The following is an 18189-nucleotide window of genomic DNA, read 5'->3' as shown; positions in this document are numbered from 1 at the left end:
ATTTCTGAACAAACAAAAGGAGGGAAATAAATCAAAAAGACCTCACTCTGATGGATCCACACCGGAAGTTCATCGGAGAAAGAAAACAAAAGACAAAGGAAGACAGGGGCAACATAAGGAGCAATCTGCACAACCCCAGAAACCTTCATATAAACAAGCAATAGAAGGTATAAGGGTGGGGTTTCTACACTCCAATTTTTCCGAGACCCTACTCACAACAGAACAGATGGAGGAGATCCAGAGCTTCATCCTGGAAGCTATCGTGGAGGAACAGGAGGGTCCCTACTCTCCAAGATTCTACGGTATCAACAGGAGACAAGGAGTTCTGATCTTCACCTGTGAAAACACCAATACCGCTGAATGGCTTAAGGGAAAGCAAGATTCCCTTAAGCCTTGGGAAGGGGCCAGTCTGAGGATTGTGCCAGAGGAAGAAATTCCACGTGCAAGAATTGCAACTGTCTATCTTCCTAACAGTATATATGAAACCACCGACAAGATTATGAAGTTCTTGAAAGTACAAAACAAAGAGCTCTCTGTCGGAGAACGGAACGTTCTGCGTAGAAGCGACGAGGGAAAGTCAACTTACCCTGGCACTCGAATGGGTCACAGCAAACAAACTTGAGAAGGAGGGTCCATGGATCGGATACAAGTTTGGGAAAATTCAGCTCAGACTGAAAAAGAAACACCAAGGAAACACGGAAAAAACCTACAAAGGTAGAGGGGACTTCAGAGAAATCTGAGACGGTCACCACTGAAAAAAGCACTGCTGAAGAGATGGAAGTGGAGGAGACCATGAAGGTGTCAGAGCAATCTGTACATACCTTACCTGAAAGGTTTACTCCACAAGCCAGTGCAGTGGTCGAAAGCGTAAAACCAACTTGTTCCCTCTTCTTGAAGAGGGGACCCTCTCTAAAAGACCATCCGTCTCGGCCCGAGGAAAAAAAGGGGACAGCGTTTCCAAACAATCCAAAAGGAGGGACGGGGATGGACCACCAGGGGGAGGTGGAAAAAAGGCGTAAGTATGCACCTAATACAGATAAACCTTCACCATGCTAAGGGCGCAACCAACATCTTGGGAAGGAGGTTTATCTCAACAGGCCTGGATATCGCCCTAATCCAGGAACCTTGGATCAATAGAGGTTGCATCACAGGATTGACGACTCAGGTAGGTAATCTCATATATGATCGATCAGTTGAAAACCCCAGAACATGTATTCTAATTTCAAAACAAATAACAGCCTTTCCTATTACAGATCTTATAACAAGAGATCTGGTGGCAGCTACAGTGAAAGTAGCATCACTGCAAGGGGTGAGAGTGGTTACTATAGCCTCAGCCTATTTCCCTAACCCGTCAACAAGCTGCCCACCAAAAGAGATAGAAAGACTATTGCAGAGCTGCAGAGATAGAGGTTCAGCCCTCATTCTCGGCTGCGACTGTAATGATCACCATACCTACTGGGGAAGCGCAAACATAAACGAAAAAGGTGAGGAAATTCTACAGTTTATGTTTAGCAATAATTTAGTTTTTGAAAATAGAGGGTCAAGTCCAACCTTTATTACTATAACTAGAAAAGAAGTCCTAGACATAACCCTATCCACAGGACTCAAAAACATAAACATTGTAAGGTGGCACGTCTCAGAGGGCCTCACTATCGGACCACTGCCCTATTAGGTTCGATATAAGAGGAGATAGGGGGAAAACGTGACCCACAGGGTTCCTAAATCTACCAACTGGAAGGGATTTCGAGTGTCTCTAGTTGAAGAGTTGGAAGAAATAGAACCCTTCCAGAAAAATGAATTTGACTTAGAAAGGTCCGCACAATTAGTAGAACAAGCTATAATAAAGACCTATGAGAAAAACTGCCCTCCCAGGCAAAACAGGCTGAAGAAAGACATGCCGTGGTGGACTGGGAGGTTGGAGATATTAAGAAATAACACTAGGAAACTACTAAAATGGGCAAAAAGGACAGACGATTGGCTCCCTTATCTACAAGCCTAAAACGAATATACAAAATAACTTAGAATGAATAAAAGAAGAACCTGGGGAAATTTTTGCAAAAACATTAACAGCCTACCTGAGGCTACCAGGCTTCAAAAAACTCTCCAAACTGATCACACTAACCCTATGGGGACCTTAGTAAAGGCCAACGGTGACCTAACAGTGAACAGGAAGGAGACCTTAGAACTGCTTCTGGAGGACACACTTCCCGGGGGATCACTTGATTCAAAATGAGGATATTTATTCTCTAATCGTGGGGGAATCCAGCCGGGAGGTTGCTAAAGCCAGACAGTGTAATGAAAGAATTAAATGGGCTATAAGATCATTCAAGCCATTTAAATCTCCTGGGGCAGATGGAGTTTTCCCAGCCCTTCTTCAAGAGGGGTTGGACATACTATTAAATACTCCATGCACTCTGTTTAGAAGCAGTTTCGCCTTAGGATACATACCAAAAAACTGGAGGACAGCACTGGTGGTGTTTGTACGGAAAAAAGACAGGGATCCAACTAATCCCAACTCGTACAGACCCATAAGCCTAACCTACTACATGGTGAAAACTATGGAAAAAATAATAAACAGACACATAAGGGACGTAATATTACCAGATCACCCACTTAGTCCCACACAACACGCTTACATAGAAGGTAAATCAACTACCACCGCTCTCCACAGCTTAGTGGGAGAGGTGGAGAACACTTTTGAAAAAAAGGAAGCCCTAGTCAGCGTCTTTATGGACATTGAAGGAGCTTTCAACCGAGTAGCATATCAATCCATGGAGACTGCAATGGAATATTTTGGAGTTCCCCCAGATGTAGTCAAATGGATAGTAGCCCTCCTATAAAGCAGACAAGTAAAAGCAAAGTACAGAGACGAATCTGCCGCAATCACGGCCCAGAAAGGCTGCCCCCAGGGGGGAGTTTTGTCTCCTCTCCTGTGGGCGATGGTGGTGGATGATCTTCTAAGCAAAGCAGAGAAGAGGGGAACTAGGCTACTATGTTATGCAGACGACCTAGTGGTTATGATCAAAGGAAAAAACAAAGGCATGCTGGAACGCCTAATACAAAAAGAACTAAACCTCATAAGCAACTGGTGTCATGGGGAAGGTCTACAGATCAACCCATCTAAAACAAATATAATTACCTTTACCAGGAAGAGAAAGTTCCAGCTTACACAACCTGTTCTGGAGGGAATCAGCATAAACCAAACAAAAGAAGTGAAATACCTGAGTTTAATCCTGTATGAAAAGCTCACTTGGAACTCCCATATTGAAAACAGGATATCCAAAGCGACAATGGCCCTTGGGGCCTGTAAGAGACTTTTTGGATTGAAATGGGGACTCAAACCCAAAATGATATATTGGATTTACGAAACCATAATAAAACCAATGGTCACATATGCTACCTTAGTGTGGTGGTCGAAAGTAGAACAAACAACATCTGCTAAAAGGCTACAGTCTTCAAAGGCTAGCTTGCTTAAGCATCAAGGGAGCGATGAGCTCCTGCCCAACACTAGCAATTGAAGCGGTCCTGGGATACACTCCTCTGGAGCAGGAGGTGGTGAGAACAGCTCCTCTAAGTGCAATGAAGCTTCTAAGAACAAAGGTAATAAATGCTACCTCCTTAGAAGGCCACATGACGATATTGCAAGTATTTCCTGAGGACTGAAATGCTAACCAAAGTGTCAGACGCAATGGTTAAAAAATACTCCTTTGACAACCCATATATTGTTTCTATCGGAAGTAGGGAGTAATGGATTAAAAAGGAGGCCTACCCTACAAAAGGAGTCCTGAAGTTTTACACAGATGGTTCACGCCTTGACTCTAGGGCAGGATACGGAATACATGGACCAGGAGTCCCCTAGGAAGACATGCCACGGTTTTTCAGGCGGAGGTCATGGCAATAGACTCATGTTCCAGAAGACTCATGCAAATGAGGACAAATGGATTAAATACCTAATACTTTCTGATAGTCAGGCTGCACTGAAGGCACTTGATACCTGTTCGTTTGATTAGAAGCAGTCTGGGAATGCAGGAATGCTCTAGCAAAGCTGGCAATGAATAACAAAGTAACACTCGGTTGGGTACCAGCCTACTAATCAGGGTGATCGGAAAAATAAAGTTTTACCTAGAGGCCTACAAAATCAAAATTTTGTTTTGTTTAACACGCTGCCTGCGGCAGACGTCTTATGGTACAGAATCACATAGATAGTAGTCGGTCTCATTCAGTGTAGAGCCGCACTGAAGGTGTTAAATAATTATTATCCAGAGCTATGACCTCTTTTAATATAATACATCATCCAGTATGTTCAAATTTATTTATAACTCAATAGGCAACCAATGTATTTATAACTCAAAAGTGTATTTCTACGCTTAGAGCACCTCAGTATACAAATTGATGAGAATCCCCAAGTTAAAGAAGTTACTTTTTGTCCTAAGGGAAAAGGACAGTTTGTCCCCGCACTTAGTCCTAAAAGGACTTTTACGCCTCCCTTACTTAAATTTGTGTCCTCAAAGTCCGAGGCTTCTACAGAAGCCCAATCAGATTTGAGGGCTCCTGTTCTCTGATATCCTTGGGGCTGAGGAGATATGCTCCTAGGAATCTTTTCCCAATTTTTGAGATGGCAGGACAATCAAATATGGTCTGCTGATTCCTCTTCTTCTCCACAGAGTCTACAATCGTCAGTCTGGCTAAGGCTCACGCTCATAAGATGTTTCCTTAGGGGGACATGTCCTGTCAACATCCCTTATATCAGTCTAATATCCTCCTTACTCTGATCTAAGATATCTAGATCTACCCACCTTTTAGCGTAAGGAGAGATAAACATTTTGGACAGTCTTAATCCTGAGGCTCTACTCCAATTAATGTTTCTTATCCTCTTTTCCCAATCAATAACAAGAGCTTTGCTGTTGGAGAAAGCTATCTCAAGTTAAAGAGGTTACTCTAGTCCTTGCAGAACTGTCAGGTGGTGTGGAAACAGTGAAAAATAATTTTTAGTATGGAAAGAAGATACATTTGTGCCGTATTTTGGAACTATTTATTTTATAACATATGTTGGATAAGTCCTGAGGCCATACTCACTTGGGATTGGCGTGCCCAAAGGGTCTGACAAACACAGAGCTATCCACGAGTCTGTCCTTCCATGTAGTGGAGTAGGAGACAAGCGGTCCTTCCTCCACCTGCACGTCCCACCTGAGTACCACAAATATTATAAACACTTCCTTCTTTACACTTGTTAGCTGAACGTTAACAACAAATAAGCGTATAATACGTATTTATGTGTAAACATTTTTTATACTAAAATATTCATTTATATTGCTTTGCTAAGTTCCCCTGCTTAAAATAAACCAGCTACTTCACATACCTATTACAGGGGGGGGGGGTATATGCAGGTTGTCTAAATGGATATTGGCTCATCTATAATGATTTTATCTCTGGGTCTGTTGGTAATTATAGACGGTTAGAGTTTGTAAGGTTGCCACACCTGACTTTAACCATGTACTTGCTACATCATTTTGGTTTAGTACTCCATAATTATGAAAAAATTAAAATTGTATTTTATAAATTTTTTTGTTTCATATGTAACAAAAGGTAAAGAAAATTGTTCACATATTCATTGTTTTATTTGTCCATTGTCCATGTTATTTATTATTTAGCGTTATAACAAAACAAGACGTGTTAAATACTGATATACGTATTGTAAATATTTCTTATATTTTTTGTTCTCTTAGGACAAGAAACTTATAAATTGCACTTAGTCCATAAGAACCTTAGCGCTGCTTCCGGAGTGACAGGATATTCAGGATGGGTAAGGTTAGGGGGTAGGGGCCGCGTCATGTTGAGATCTATGAGGAAGAATTAGGGCACTAATCTTAAAATCATGTCTCCCCAGAAGAAGGGGAGGCCAGCTCTGAACCAGCCCCTCCAGTCAAAGTAGGCAGGGGGTGGCACACCCTTGTTGAGACTAGCAAGAACCTCTGATACTTAGGGAACGAACCCCACCAACTCCAACAGTCATCTCCTGCAGTAGACTAGACCTATCAAATTACCCTTGCACCCCAGAATCTCGACATTTGTGGTTAGTGATTCTGGATATCCATAAAGTTGCCCAGATTTAAGAGACACATACGTTTGTGACCAGTGGTAGGTTCAACTGGAAGGTATAAACCAGTCAGAAGTGATCCCTGCTAGGTGTTGTAAATATGTTTTAGTTAGGTTAATGAAAATATATAATTTATTAGAGCATACAATATGTATGTGCTAAAAAATAGAAAAATATTGCTTTTAAAAACTTTTTAACCCACCATAAAGTTTTATAATTATAATGTTATAATGAGAATTTCAGTCAAATCACTACTTTAATTATGTGAAAAATAGCAAAGTCAACAAGTGAACCTAAATAAAAATATTACAAAAATAAAAACTAGACAGAAGTATTTTGCTATGTTACATACATAAAAATATGGTAATCAACTTATACATAGACATAAATGAATTGTTACAAAATAAATGTATGACAGCATAATTACCATATTGTTACCATAACAACTGTTCCACTTGGCAGTAGCGTATGCGTACACGTAATTGTGTCGTTGATGTTAGTAAAGTGCTGCCTGTCAAAGCCAAATTAGTATAGATTGGCAAACGCACATATGGTCATGTGGTATAAAGTACATCTCTAAACTATCAAAACATTTTTCCTGTTCACTCTACAGGATCAATATGTAAATACCACTAAAATCATGGCTAAAAATCATTTTTGCATGTACACGTTTACTGCATTTAGAACAAAGCCAACCCTCATGTGTATATACGCGGTTACAGTGCTATAAGGTTAATTGTCCTTATCACAAAATGTCTGTATATGGCTATTATAAAATCTCACCTTTCCATGCTTTTTTATTAGTGTTATTTTAATACAATTTATCACATATCTTCCAATTTCCAATAAATTCATGGGAAGTCATATATGTCATATTTGGTCCATATTAAAAAGAAAATTTTCCTTTTTTTGCTATGGACAAAATAGCTCATGACTCACAAGAAACTCTTGTACAAAAAAATGCCTTTCTTGCTTAGGAAATAAGAGCAATTGTAGTAATGCATTATGTTTTTACACTGAGAATCGTTTATCTGTGAGGAAGAACAAACCAAATATCTCATTTTCCTTTCATGATTTCATCTTAACACTATTACATAAACACTCCAGCTCCAGTAAACTTGATTTATAATTTGTTACAAAACATTTATAGATGAGTTTACTTTTTCAAAAAACGATTGGTTAAATCAGTCAATAAACTCAATAATTATAGCAAATACGGTTTATTATAAATTTTAACATCTATCAGGAATATTTTGTTACACGGAATCTCTTTTGTTAACCTTAAACAAAGAAAATGCCAATTCTGCACATGTTCGATTCCGATGTTCATCCAAAAATATTCATTTCAACTGATTTTAGTAATTTAAACATTCAAAAATTTTGAGCATTGCATTTGTTGTGAGAATTTGAAAATTTGTTAACCCTCCATCAGGCGCTTAAAATTAGAAACACCATCAGGCGCTCACGGAGGTTTCCTCCAGGTTAGCGAATAATGGATATTATAGTCGTTTAAACTGTTTTTATTTGTTTAAATATTCATACTGATTTAATTACAATGTAATATATTCATTTTTAGAATTTAAATAAAAATTACTCTCTTATGAAATGAATTTTCCAAATAAGAATTTTGAAATTTAAAAAAATGTTATTGTATAATAACAACATGATTTATTTTAAGGAATAATGCAATTAATTGTAAAAATGTTTAACCTTCTGTAATCATATATGGAAATTAACTTAGTTTTTAACTTCTTACAAAAACAACTTACTTCAATTCTTGAGATATTATACAATTGTAATGTCAATTATTATTCTAAAATCAAAATTTATTCTTTACTAAAAATTTTTTTAACACTACACAAAGTTTCAAAACATTTTCCTTCTGGTTCTTATAACGACAATGTTCACTCCATAAACAGTACTGAAATGTTCCCTAGCACACGGATACTGTACTGACAAGTCTCTCGTCTTCATTCTCCATTTCACAAAATTCAAATAAAATATATTGTAAAACTTAAAAAGAAACCATCACAGGTCACACATTTAGGAGCAAACGGATTATTACTCCATAAAAACTAAACACTATAAGGCGCTCACGGAGATTTCGTCCAAGGACTACAAACACGACATCGGGCGCTCACGGAGGAATCGTCCAGTCTCGCACGGAAGTAGACCTCATACTGACAGATTTTGACAAAGATAAGCGGGAGGCTATTGTTTCGCTTCTCCGAAAGATGGTCGTGAAGTACACTGCGGGAAACGACTGCCAACATCAGAAAAGTAGTACTATTTTTAATAATAAAAAATACACGGAGGAAAACTCTCTTTAGCACCCGATGTAGGGTTAAAGAACTGATATATAATAATAATGTAAGGTTAACAACAACATGATGTAACAGTAACAAGAGGTTTTAGTATTGCTCATCATCAATTTACTAATACCAAACAACTGGACTATAACTAGCTTGAGAACTTGACGTACTTTGTCCTCCTTTTATTAGTTCAGAAATACTATGAAATAACGATTTTAAGACCAAAAATTTTAACAAATTTCCGGGGAAGGACGCCTGGACCCCCCTATTGGTCAGGAGGGTTTCCATACTCCCGAGTCCCCCGTGTTCCGGACACCCCCCAGAGAAGATTTCAGGGTGCGCCACTGCACGCAGATACATTGTAACTGGAGTTCACTGTATAGCTATGATGTGAATGAAATGATGAGATAAGCCCATTTCACATTTCAACAAATAAACTCCATTTCATACAATTAAACGAACACTGAATACTAATTAGTTTATGGTTTACGGTATCCTGTTATACCACTTTCCTTTAAATGATTACCTCTAACATTATAGCAGGAAATAATCTCCATAGCTTCTACTGGTGATCATGCTTCTGAGCCAAGTCTCATTTGGAGAAATCCTTTGCTATTGTGTTTGAGAGGACCGATTCTCGTAGCCTAGGGTGTAAAAAATGAAAAAAAATTAATAATACATAAAAACACAACATAATATAATAACAAAACAATGTTGTACAAAACATAATAGATGTAAACATTTCACTTAATAGTTTCTACTGAGATCCACCAAATTATCAAGAAGAATTTGAGGTGATCTTAAATATTATTTTTGGAATCTTCTTGAGGGACCTTTAATTTTCGAAAAACCAAATGAAATGATCCAAACTCAATGATTCAAAAGAGGATGTACAAGTAATTCTGATCGAAAAAAAGATATGAAATACAGTTTTATATCCAAAGAACATACACAACTAAACAATACAAAATACAACTTTGAGGACAAGATTCGGTAAATTATGAAACAATTTGATTATAAAGATTTAAGATAAGATCAGATCTTATTGAAGTTAACTATATTGCATTATTTATTTTCAAATTACATAGTTGTCCAATTAAATCATAGTTAACAAATAAAAGAGTTAAAATACCTTTAAATACTGAAAAATAATCATAATATGTAAATAGTTTAGTAAGTAAACATATAAAAAAACAGAAAAAAATTCTTCTCATAAAGCTTAACATAACCATGCATTATGCTTTGGGGCTAAAATGTATCTGCTAGAAAATAACACAAGGAACTAGGAACAGTAATCAACAATAAGTTTATACATAGGCTGTTTGTATGTATAAGTTACCTCTGTAACAAAATATATACCTATAGAAATTTTAAGTTTTACACCTCATAACTATACATATCCATACTATTTTTCTACATATTTTCCAGACCAAGTTAAACATTTCTTATATAGTATTTTAGAAAACCCTTACTTAAAAAAAATTCTGCCTGTTACAACAATGTCCTTGTCTTCAATTTTGCAAAAACAAAATATTTTGCTTCTGCACAGCTATATGATGTAACTGAACCTTTTGGTCCTCAAAGAGTGAAGACTTTCAAATAACTAGGCCTAATTCTGGAACAATGACACTGATCATCCGTGTTAAAGACTCAGCATTGTGATCTTTAAGTTAGGATCAAAGCTATTGGTACCCTTCTAGCATTAATTTTGCATATTACGATTCAATTGGTTCATGTTCGATACAGAGTAATTCATGCAAACTCATCCACAAGAAACCTCCACTGTGTCTTGGCATTGCGAAAGCAGATTCTAAGGATCATGGCAGGTCTGTAAACATAACAACTCTATTGAGAGGCTTTGAAGTCCTTTAGATCCTAAATGATGTATCTACTTATATGAGGGCTATCAAGAAAGTAGACTACGTTTTGATATAAACAAAAAACTAAGTACAAAAAAAAAACTGTATTGTATAAATTTAAAAGTAGCACTAAAATATTATTTTTCAACATAGACACCATACAAATTTAGGCACTGTTCATAGCGGTGAACTAGTTTAGAAATTCTAGCTTTATAAAATTTTGCCGACTGAGACTTTAAAACAGGTAGTCACACCCTCTCTGTTCCATTTCGCAAGCCAGGTCTTCATTGCTGGAAATAGGTGGTAGTCGCTGGGTGCAAGGTCCGGACTGTAAGGCGGATGTGGAAACACCCCCCTCTTAAAAAACATCCAGGACTTCTCGAGTCCGATTTGCCATGTGTGGTCAGGCGTTGTCATGCAAAAACAAAATTTTCGAACTTAACTTTCCCCTGCACTTGTTTTGTATTGCTATTCTTAACTTTTGCTTTCACAATACTTTTTTTGGTTTCACAATACTTCGCTGAATTTATGGTTGTGCCATGTTCTAAGAAATCAACAAGAACTCCTTTCCTGTTAAAAAAAAAACAGTGGACATAATCTCCCATGCCGACAATGTTTGCATGCATTTCCTTGGTTTTTGGGGGATTGTGTGTGCCCCACTCCATAGACCCCATTTACGTGTTTTACCCAAGTCTCGTCTCCTGTAATGATTTAATCGAGCAGCGAGTCAACATCTTTCTCGTAAGTTTCCTAAAATGTCAATGAAGCTGATTTTTATTTGTTACTGTTAATATTTTCGGTACCCATCTTGCACAAATTTTATGGTAACCTAACTTCTGCGTAAAAATTTCATGAAAAAAAGTTGCTTGAAATTTTAGGAAAACTAAGTGAAAGTTTGCTTACTGTGAATCAGCGGTCTTCTTTAATCTTTATCATCGACTTTAGACACGATTTCATGGGTCACAATGCTTGGCCATCATGCACATTAGTTCAACCATTTTAAAATCAAATGCACCACTGATGCACTCTATCTTCAGTAATCACATTGTTTCCATAAACTTCACAGAGTTGGTGATAAATCTCAATTGGTTTATGGTACTTAATCAACATAAACCGTACTACTGACCGCACTTCACTTTTCAATTGTGTAATTCATTTTAAACTGCTACTGTAAAACAACAAGGAGTGACAGTAACCTCTCACAAGCACGGCTGGATAGCCACTGAACAGAGAAACGCCCTGACATCATGATGGCCACGATAGTTCCACTCCTAGTGGCTATAGAGCGAAATGTAATCTACTTTCTGGACACCTCTTGTATTATTTAAATTATCAGTCATAACAAAGCTGGTGAAGTACAAAGCTACAACACATAACATGCAAATAATACCATTCTGGTAGTACATAGAACGACTTTGTACATCAAGAAGCCTCTTCAAATTTTTGCTCTGAATTTATATATATATATATATATAATATATATATATATATATATATATATATATATATATACACACACACACACACAATGTTGGTAGTAACATATCTCCTCAGTCACAACTTAATGTAATAATGCACTGGAAATATATAAAAAACTTACTCAAATTTTAAGACACCATTAAATGTTATATTTATAGTTTTTGTTGTTGATTTTCTGGTCCAGTTTATTTCTTGCACATAAATATAAGTAATCATTTCTACTTTCGTCACGGAATGAGTCCTGGTACCGTACATCGCCGCTCGCACACCCACAGCAAACCATCAGGGAAGCGCGCGCCCATGGTGGCGAACGGGATGCCGGATCAAAACAAAACTAGGTTAAAAAAAGAACACCGTGGTCAGTATACTCAGGTTCATTTACTAAGGACACAGCATAGGCCTATCCCGCAATATAAATATATTATATATATTTATATATATACTATAAATAAAAAAAAAATAAAAGGTGCCTGCAGTAGTATACCTCAAACAATCCTCGTCAGGTTGCACCTGCATACAAAAATTAGAAACGCCATAATTTGAAACAAGAAATGCCAATTCCACCCGGTATCCTTTGGCTAAGGGCGGGCTCCTAATGAAATCCAAGAATAAACTAAATAATATCTAAAACTAACTTAAAATTAAATAACAAAATATAAACTATATGAATGGCAACAATAACAATAACAAATAAATAAAGAATATGGGCAGGGTATCACAGATGTTGACTAGTAGAAATGTCCATCATGGTGGCCGTCCTTCAGCAGAGCGCAAAAGCGAAGGTTCTCTGCGATCACGCATGATGGAGAGATGACAGCAGAAAATCAACTCATCTCCTGGACCTCGTCAGTGAGGGGCCGTAAAACTTAGCCGCACATGTCAGAAGGAAAACAGCTCAGCAAAACTAACAAACACTTAATTAAACAAAATATTAAACTGGAGTATCCTAACTTGTACACCACGGCTCGGAGTCACTACCACTCTCCCGGAAAGGCCAAAAGCCTTCAAATGGTCAGTGGGCTCTGCAGCCAATAAACCACACACACATACACTATATAAAACACACATGAGCCGGGGAGATATAGGTATTGAACCGGCTCAGACTCCCCCCCCAAAAGGAGGAACTCCCCTCTGTTAATTTCTTCAAAATGAAGAACCAAACGAAATGCCTCTCCCCCCCAATGGTTGAAGAATTATAAACCGGAAACCCTGAAGTCTGCAGAAGGGAAAAACCAAGAAAATCCAGTTGGAGGCAAGAAATCACTCCAAGAGTTGCGTGGGTACAAAGAAGAAAACAGGAAACCTTGATCAGGAAGGAAAGAGCAGAGGTGATCAGGCCTCTGGACCTAAAACCCTCCCGCACAGACTAAAGAGAAATCACGGATGACTCCGGCAAGGCTTCAGATGGGATATGTGCGCCTTCCTGAAAATCTTCCCGGACTGAGGATCTCCCAGTCGGGCAGTCCACCGGAGTCAGAAACTTCAAGATGCGGTGGGGGACCCAGTCCACCTGTAGCAAAGTTTAGCAGCTCTTTTATCCACAGCCCGAACTGACTGGGTGAGCCTTGCAGTAAACTAGATCCCCCACCTGGAAGGGATTGGCAATACGACCTCGGTTGTACTTCCTCCTTACTAACTCCCTAGCCCGAATGAGATTCGCCTGGCTGCCTCCCAAGTGGCTTTCACATTGGGAGTACCAGGAGGGTGGCAGAAGATCGCTAATTTTCCAAAGGTTCGCCAAAGGGTTGTTTGGCGGAAAGCCAAATTAATAACTCGAAAGGTACCGCCTTGTGACTTTCATGCTGGGCCGTATTAAAAGGCAAATTGGATCCAAGGTAGTTGTTGATCCCAGGTGGTCTGATTTTCCGCATGAAAGGCAATGAGAGCAGATCGAAGATTGCGATTTAAACCGTTCGGCGTGAGAAGGCTGAGGATAGAAAGGGGAAGTAGTCACATGGCGGATTCCGTGCCCAAAAGCACATTCTTTTAAAAGATATTGGAGACAAACTGTGAACCATTATCGGAAACTAAGGTGGCGGGGATTCCAAAGTGTTGAAAAAAAATGGTTACGAAGTGCTTGCACCGTGAGCTGCGCGGGTAGCACTCCGCAATGGGAACAACCAAACAAACTTGGAGAAGGCATCCACACAAACAAGTAGGAAACTTATTTCCGGACTTGCTACGCGGGAGAGAGGCCCAACATAGTAAATGAAAAACCTTCTCCAAAGGTTTTTCCGCCACCTCAGATTGACAAAAGACCCAACTTGGTATTTTGAGCGAGTTTGCTTAGCGAGCACAGTTCACAAGAACGTACTCGAGCTGCAATATCCCGGTCCATACTTTTCCAGATGAACTGATCCCTAATCTTCGCGATGGTCTTATGAATTCCTAGATGTCCGCCCACAGGAGAAGAATGAAAATACTGAAAGACCATCGGTACAAGAAAGCTTGGCAGCACTAACTTAGGTTTTCTCCGCTGCTTGTCACGGCAGCATAGAGCACCTCGGTACAGATAATAAGGGGGGTGGGCACCTCCGTTTTTAAGCTCATTGATGATAGCAGTCAGCTCGGGGATCCTTAAGTTGGTGTGGAACAATGTCCGAAAATGCCAGAGGAAAGTCTAGGAGCACGCCACAACATGGCGGCTCTGATAAATTCTGGTGGTCGTTGGGTAAGTGATACATGCGTGACAGAGTGTCCGCTATGATATTTTGGGTGCCTCGCACGTGCTGCACTGTGAACTTAAGGGCAGAAATTTGGACTACCCAGCGACCAATCTTCCCGAGCTGACGGGGGTGGGGCAAGGAGCCAAGAAAGTGCCTGGTTGTCGGTTTTCCAACAAAAATTCTTTATGTTCTAGGTAACGCCTGAACTTATTAATTCCAAACACGACAGCCAAACATTCCAGCTCATAAACAGAAACAACTCTTCTTCTCACAAGGGGTTAACGTGCGTGAAGCATAAGCTATGGGCTGCCGGATACCATCTACTTCTTGCGATAAAAACAGCAGCAACGGCTAAGGAGGAAGCATCAGTTTGCAAGACGAACTTACGACTGAAATCAGGCATAGCCAAGACTGGAGGCTGCATCACTGCCTCTTTCAGCTGCTCAAAAGCAGTCTGTTGCGCTTCACCCCACTCAAAACTTGGCACCCTTTTTCCTAAGAGAGTTCAGAGGGGCCGCCACTTCAGCAACATTGGGGAATGAAAAACGACGATAAAAATTTATCATTCCCACAAAACGGGCAATCCCCTTGGCATCCTTAGGAGGAGGAAAACTCCTGATTGCCTGGGTTCTCTCTGGATCAATACAAACACCTCGAGAAGAGACAAGATGACCCAGAAACGATATTTCTGGCTGAGCAAAACTCACCTTTTCAGGATTGACGGTAAGGCCAGACTCTCGCAGCCTAGTTAGAACTTCCTCTAGATGAGTCAAGTGCTCCTCATAACTCTCACTGTACACAAGCAGGTCATCCAGATAGTTGAACACGAACTTAAATTTGACATCATGAAAGATAGAATCCAGGAGTCTGGTGAGTGTTTGGAGGCCCCCACAGCCAAGCCCATTGGCACTCGGGTGAACTGGTACAAATTCCAAGGCACACAAAAGGCAGTGAGAGGTCGAGACTCGTGTTTTAGAGGAATCTGATGATATGCCTGATTAAGATCAAAAAATGGAGAAAATACTTGGCCTTACCAAACCAGTCGAAAGCAGAATGCAAATCGGGGAGAGGCACGGAGTCAATTTCTATCTGAGCATTGAGCTTTCGATAATCCAGGACCAATCTGGACTTCCCATTAGGTTTCGGCACTAGAAACGCTGGACTGGAAAAATTTGAGCAAGACGGCTCGATTACCCCACTCTTAAGTAAATCATCAATCATATTTCTCAGAATTTCCATCTTGGGCGGAGCAAGCTTATATGGATGGGAACGTACAGGACGGGTGTCTGTAAGACGAATCTCGTATTCCAAGAGATTGGTCGTGCCCAGTTTGTCAGTTAGGACTTCAGGAAAACTGGAAACAAAATCTGCCTTATGTCCTCAGCCTCTTTCGGCGTAAGATGTCCTAGTTGGTCAGGAGGAGTCAAGCTCTTATCTTCCATCTCTAAGGCAGCAGTCCCACGAGACTCGACATCTGAAAAGGGAACGAGCACCCGCCTGGCGAAAGCAAAGAAAACATGACTGGAGGCCAAATCCAAAATCATGCCAGTTTTTTCCGATAAAATCTGCTCCCAAGATGAAAGGAAAAGTCAGGTCCTTAGCCACCAAAAAGCTCCAATCCCAAGAGAAATAATTAATTTTTGATGTGAATCTGGGCACTACAGATAATAGGTAAAGGTGTGCGTGAAGCAGTCCAGCAGATAAGTGAACTAGGCTCAACCTGCCGTTATTAGCCCAGAGGATTTTAGATCTTCAAAAAACGACAAAGAAAGAATCAGGCTGCGTGCTGACCCAGAATCAACCAGGGCCTTCTGCACCACATTCCCCACAAGTACATCCAGTTGTGGGCAGGTTGAGCGGGCAGCCCTAACTCCCTGCGCAGCCAGAGCAGCAACCTCCCCTCTCGGCCAACGATGATAACTGTCCCCAAGTCTATTTCTTTCTGTTCTGTATTAAACCAGCTACCCTTTTTCCATCAAAATCAGGTACATATTTGCCCTCAAAATTACCTTTACGGCACGAGTCAGGCTTACTCGTCCGCAAGCTTACTAGTTTTTTTTATTAAGTGGACAAAACGGTTCTATTATGTCCCACTTGCTTGCAGCCATAACAGGTAGGAGGCTGCCTACGGGAAGGAGCAGCTGCTGGCTCAGACTGCACCGGAGCATGGACCGGCCCCGGAGGCAAGTGAGGAAGATGCCTCGACATGGCCTCCCTTTGATCATCCGCATCCTGAACCCCTCTAGAGATGATGGAGAGGCGGTCCAAATCCGCAAAAGATGCGGGGACGGCTACAAAAAATCAAACGGGAGCGTTCTTCAGGTTTAATGCCCTCCAAAAATAAGGCTCACCAAACTCCGTTTCGCTCAAGCTCAAGCGCAAACACCGGGCTACATCCCGTATCTCCCCGACAAAATGGCTCAACGTCTCGTCTGGTGCCTGAGGACGGTTTAAACGCGTTCCACCCGCAAGCGCTCCCTAACCGAGCAGGTACAAAGAACTCCAAGATCTCGGCGTGGAACTGGTCAAAGGTGGCACCTCTCTTAAGGCAGTCTAGAAGGCGATCAAAAAAGCGGCCTTAAGGAAAACTGCGCTAAAAATCTCCATAAGCATGGCATCTGTCATACCAGGAAATTCTCTTAGCTTAAAACTTCCAGAAGGGAAATGGATAAGTAAATTAGTGTCAAGTCCATCAACTCTGGGGAAGTGTTGTTTAAAACACTCCCCAAAGGATGGGGCAGTTTGCCAAAGCTAGAAAAGGAAGGCACAACTATAGATGATGCCTCACCAGCCGCTTCAGGAGGGCCACTACCCATCGGAGACATAGTAAAACTATGGGAGGCTCGAAAGAAAGAGCCGGTGGATGGTTAGCGAAAGTAATGGTAGTGGGAACCTCCGTTGGAGTGACAGCGGTAAATAGTACCCCCTTCTCTTTCACCGAGCGCACCTCACTCAAACCATCTAAGGCTTGTTTTAATTTGTTACTGGCCGAAAAAGCCCAACTTTTAATATCAGAGTCCTAAAACTAGGAGCTGACATAAGTAAAACTATTCTGTCACGCCAATGTAAAAGCTGAGATGCCAATCTAGCCTTTGCTGACCCGGACATGGGAAGTGACTCAAAATTAATATCGTCTTCTAATTCCTCCATTCGGGTTTTACAAAACTCAAATTCTGTGTTAATTTGGAAACTCTGCATTCCAGCTGCGGTCCAACGCTATACAAGCCGTAATTGAGCTCTTAATGCCCTCACATCTCCCTCGGGCTTCTGTCCTCTCGCCAGGACCCTCAAAAACCAACTCGGGCTTGCGTAGATGTTCAGGCACCAGGGAAAACGCCATACCAAACAATTAAGACAAATAAATACAACAATAAACAACAAAGCGTACGCAACAATTACTTAGTAACCTAAGTGGACTCAACTCACAAAAGGCTTACACTGACGAGGTCCAAGTGAAGAACTTAATACCTGCTAACCTAATAGAAGGATACCCTGCAAATATACACTAACCACAACCTACAAACACAGAAGCAATAAATATAACAAAACAACACATTGATAGGGGAGAAGTAGAGTACAGTTAGATAAATTTAGCGGTTAAGCAATTTAGAGTCCCTTGCTCCCTGCAAAGGGTAAGTCTGCAGGAAGCAAGACACTAAACCAATTCCACCCGGTATCCTGTGCTAGGGCGAGCTCCTAATGAAAAAAAAAGTTGTGTACTCTAACCTCCCCCTACCTAAACACTAACCTACACCAACAAACAAAACCAGAACTGA

At 40.3% G+C, this 18189-nt stretch overlaps 1 protein-coding gene across 1 annotated transcript in view; it reads right to left on the bottom strand.

The window, feature by feature from the left end:
- The window catches only part of LOC124370013 (transmembrane protein 43 homolog), a 34917-nt gene that overhangs the window by 8651 nt on the left and 8077 nt on the right, over positions 1–18189 (bottom strand). The window contains exon 4 of the mRNA XM_046828288.1: positions 5077–5187. Coding sequence (XP_046684244.1) covers positions 5077–5187 — 111 coding nt within the window. The remainder of the gene's footprint in view (positions 1–5076; positions 5188–18189) is intronic.

Source organism: Homalodisca vitripennis, chromosome X (genome assembly GCF_021130785.1).
Source record: "Homalodisca vitripennis isolate AUS2020 chromosome X, UT_GWSS_2.1, whole genome shotgun sequence".
Classification (NCBI taxonomy): Eukaryota; Metazoa; Arthropoda; class Insecta; order Hemiptera; family Cicadellidae; genus Homalodisca; species Homalodisca vitripennis.
Note: the sequence above shows the minus strand (reverse complement) of the source record. Positions and strands in the feature narration are given on the sequence as shown.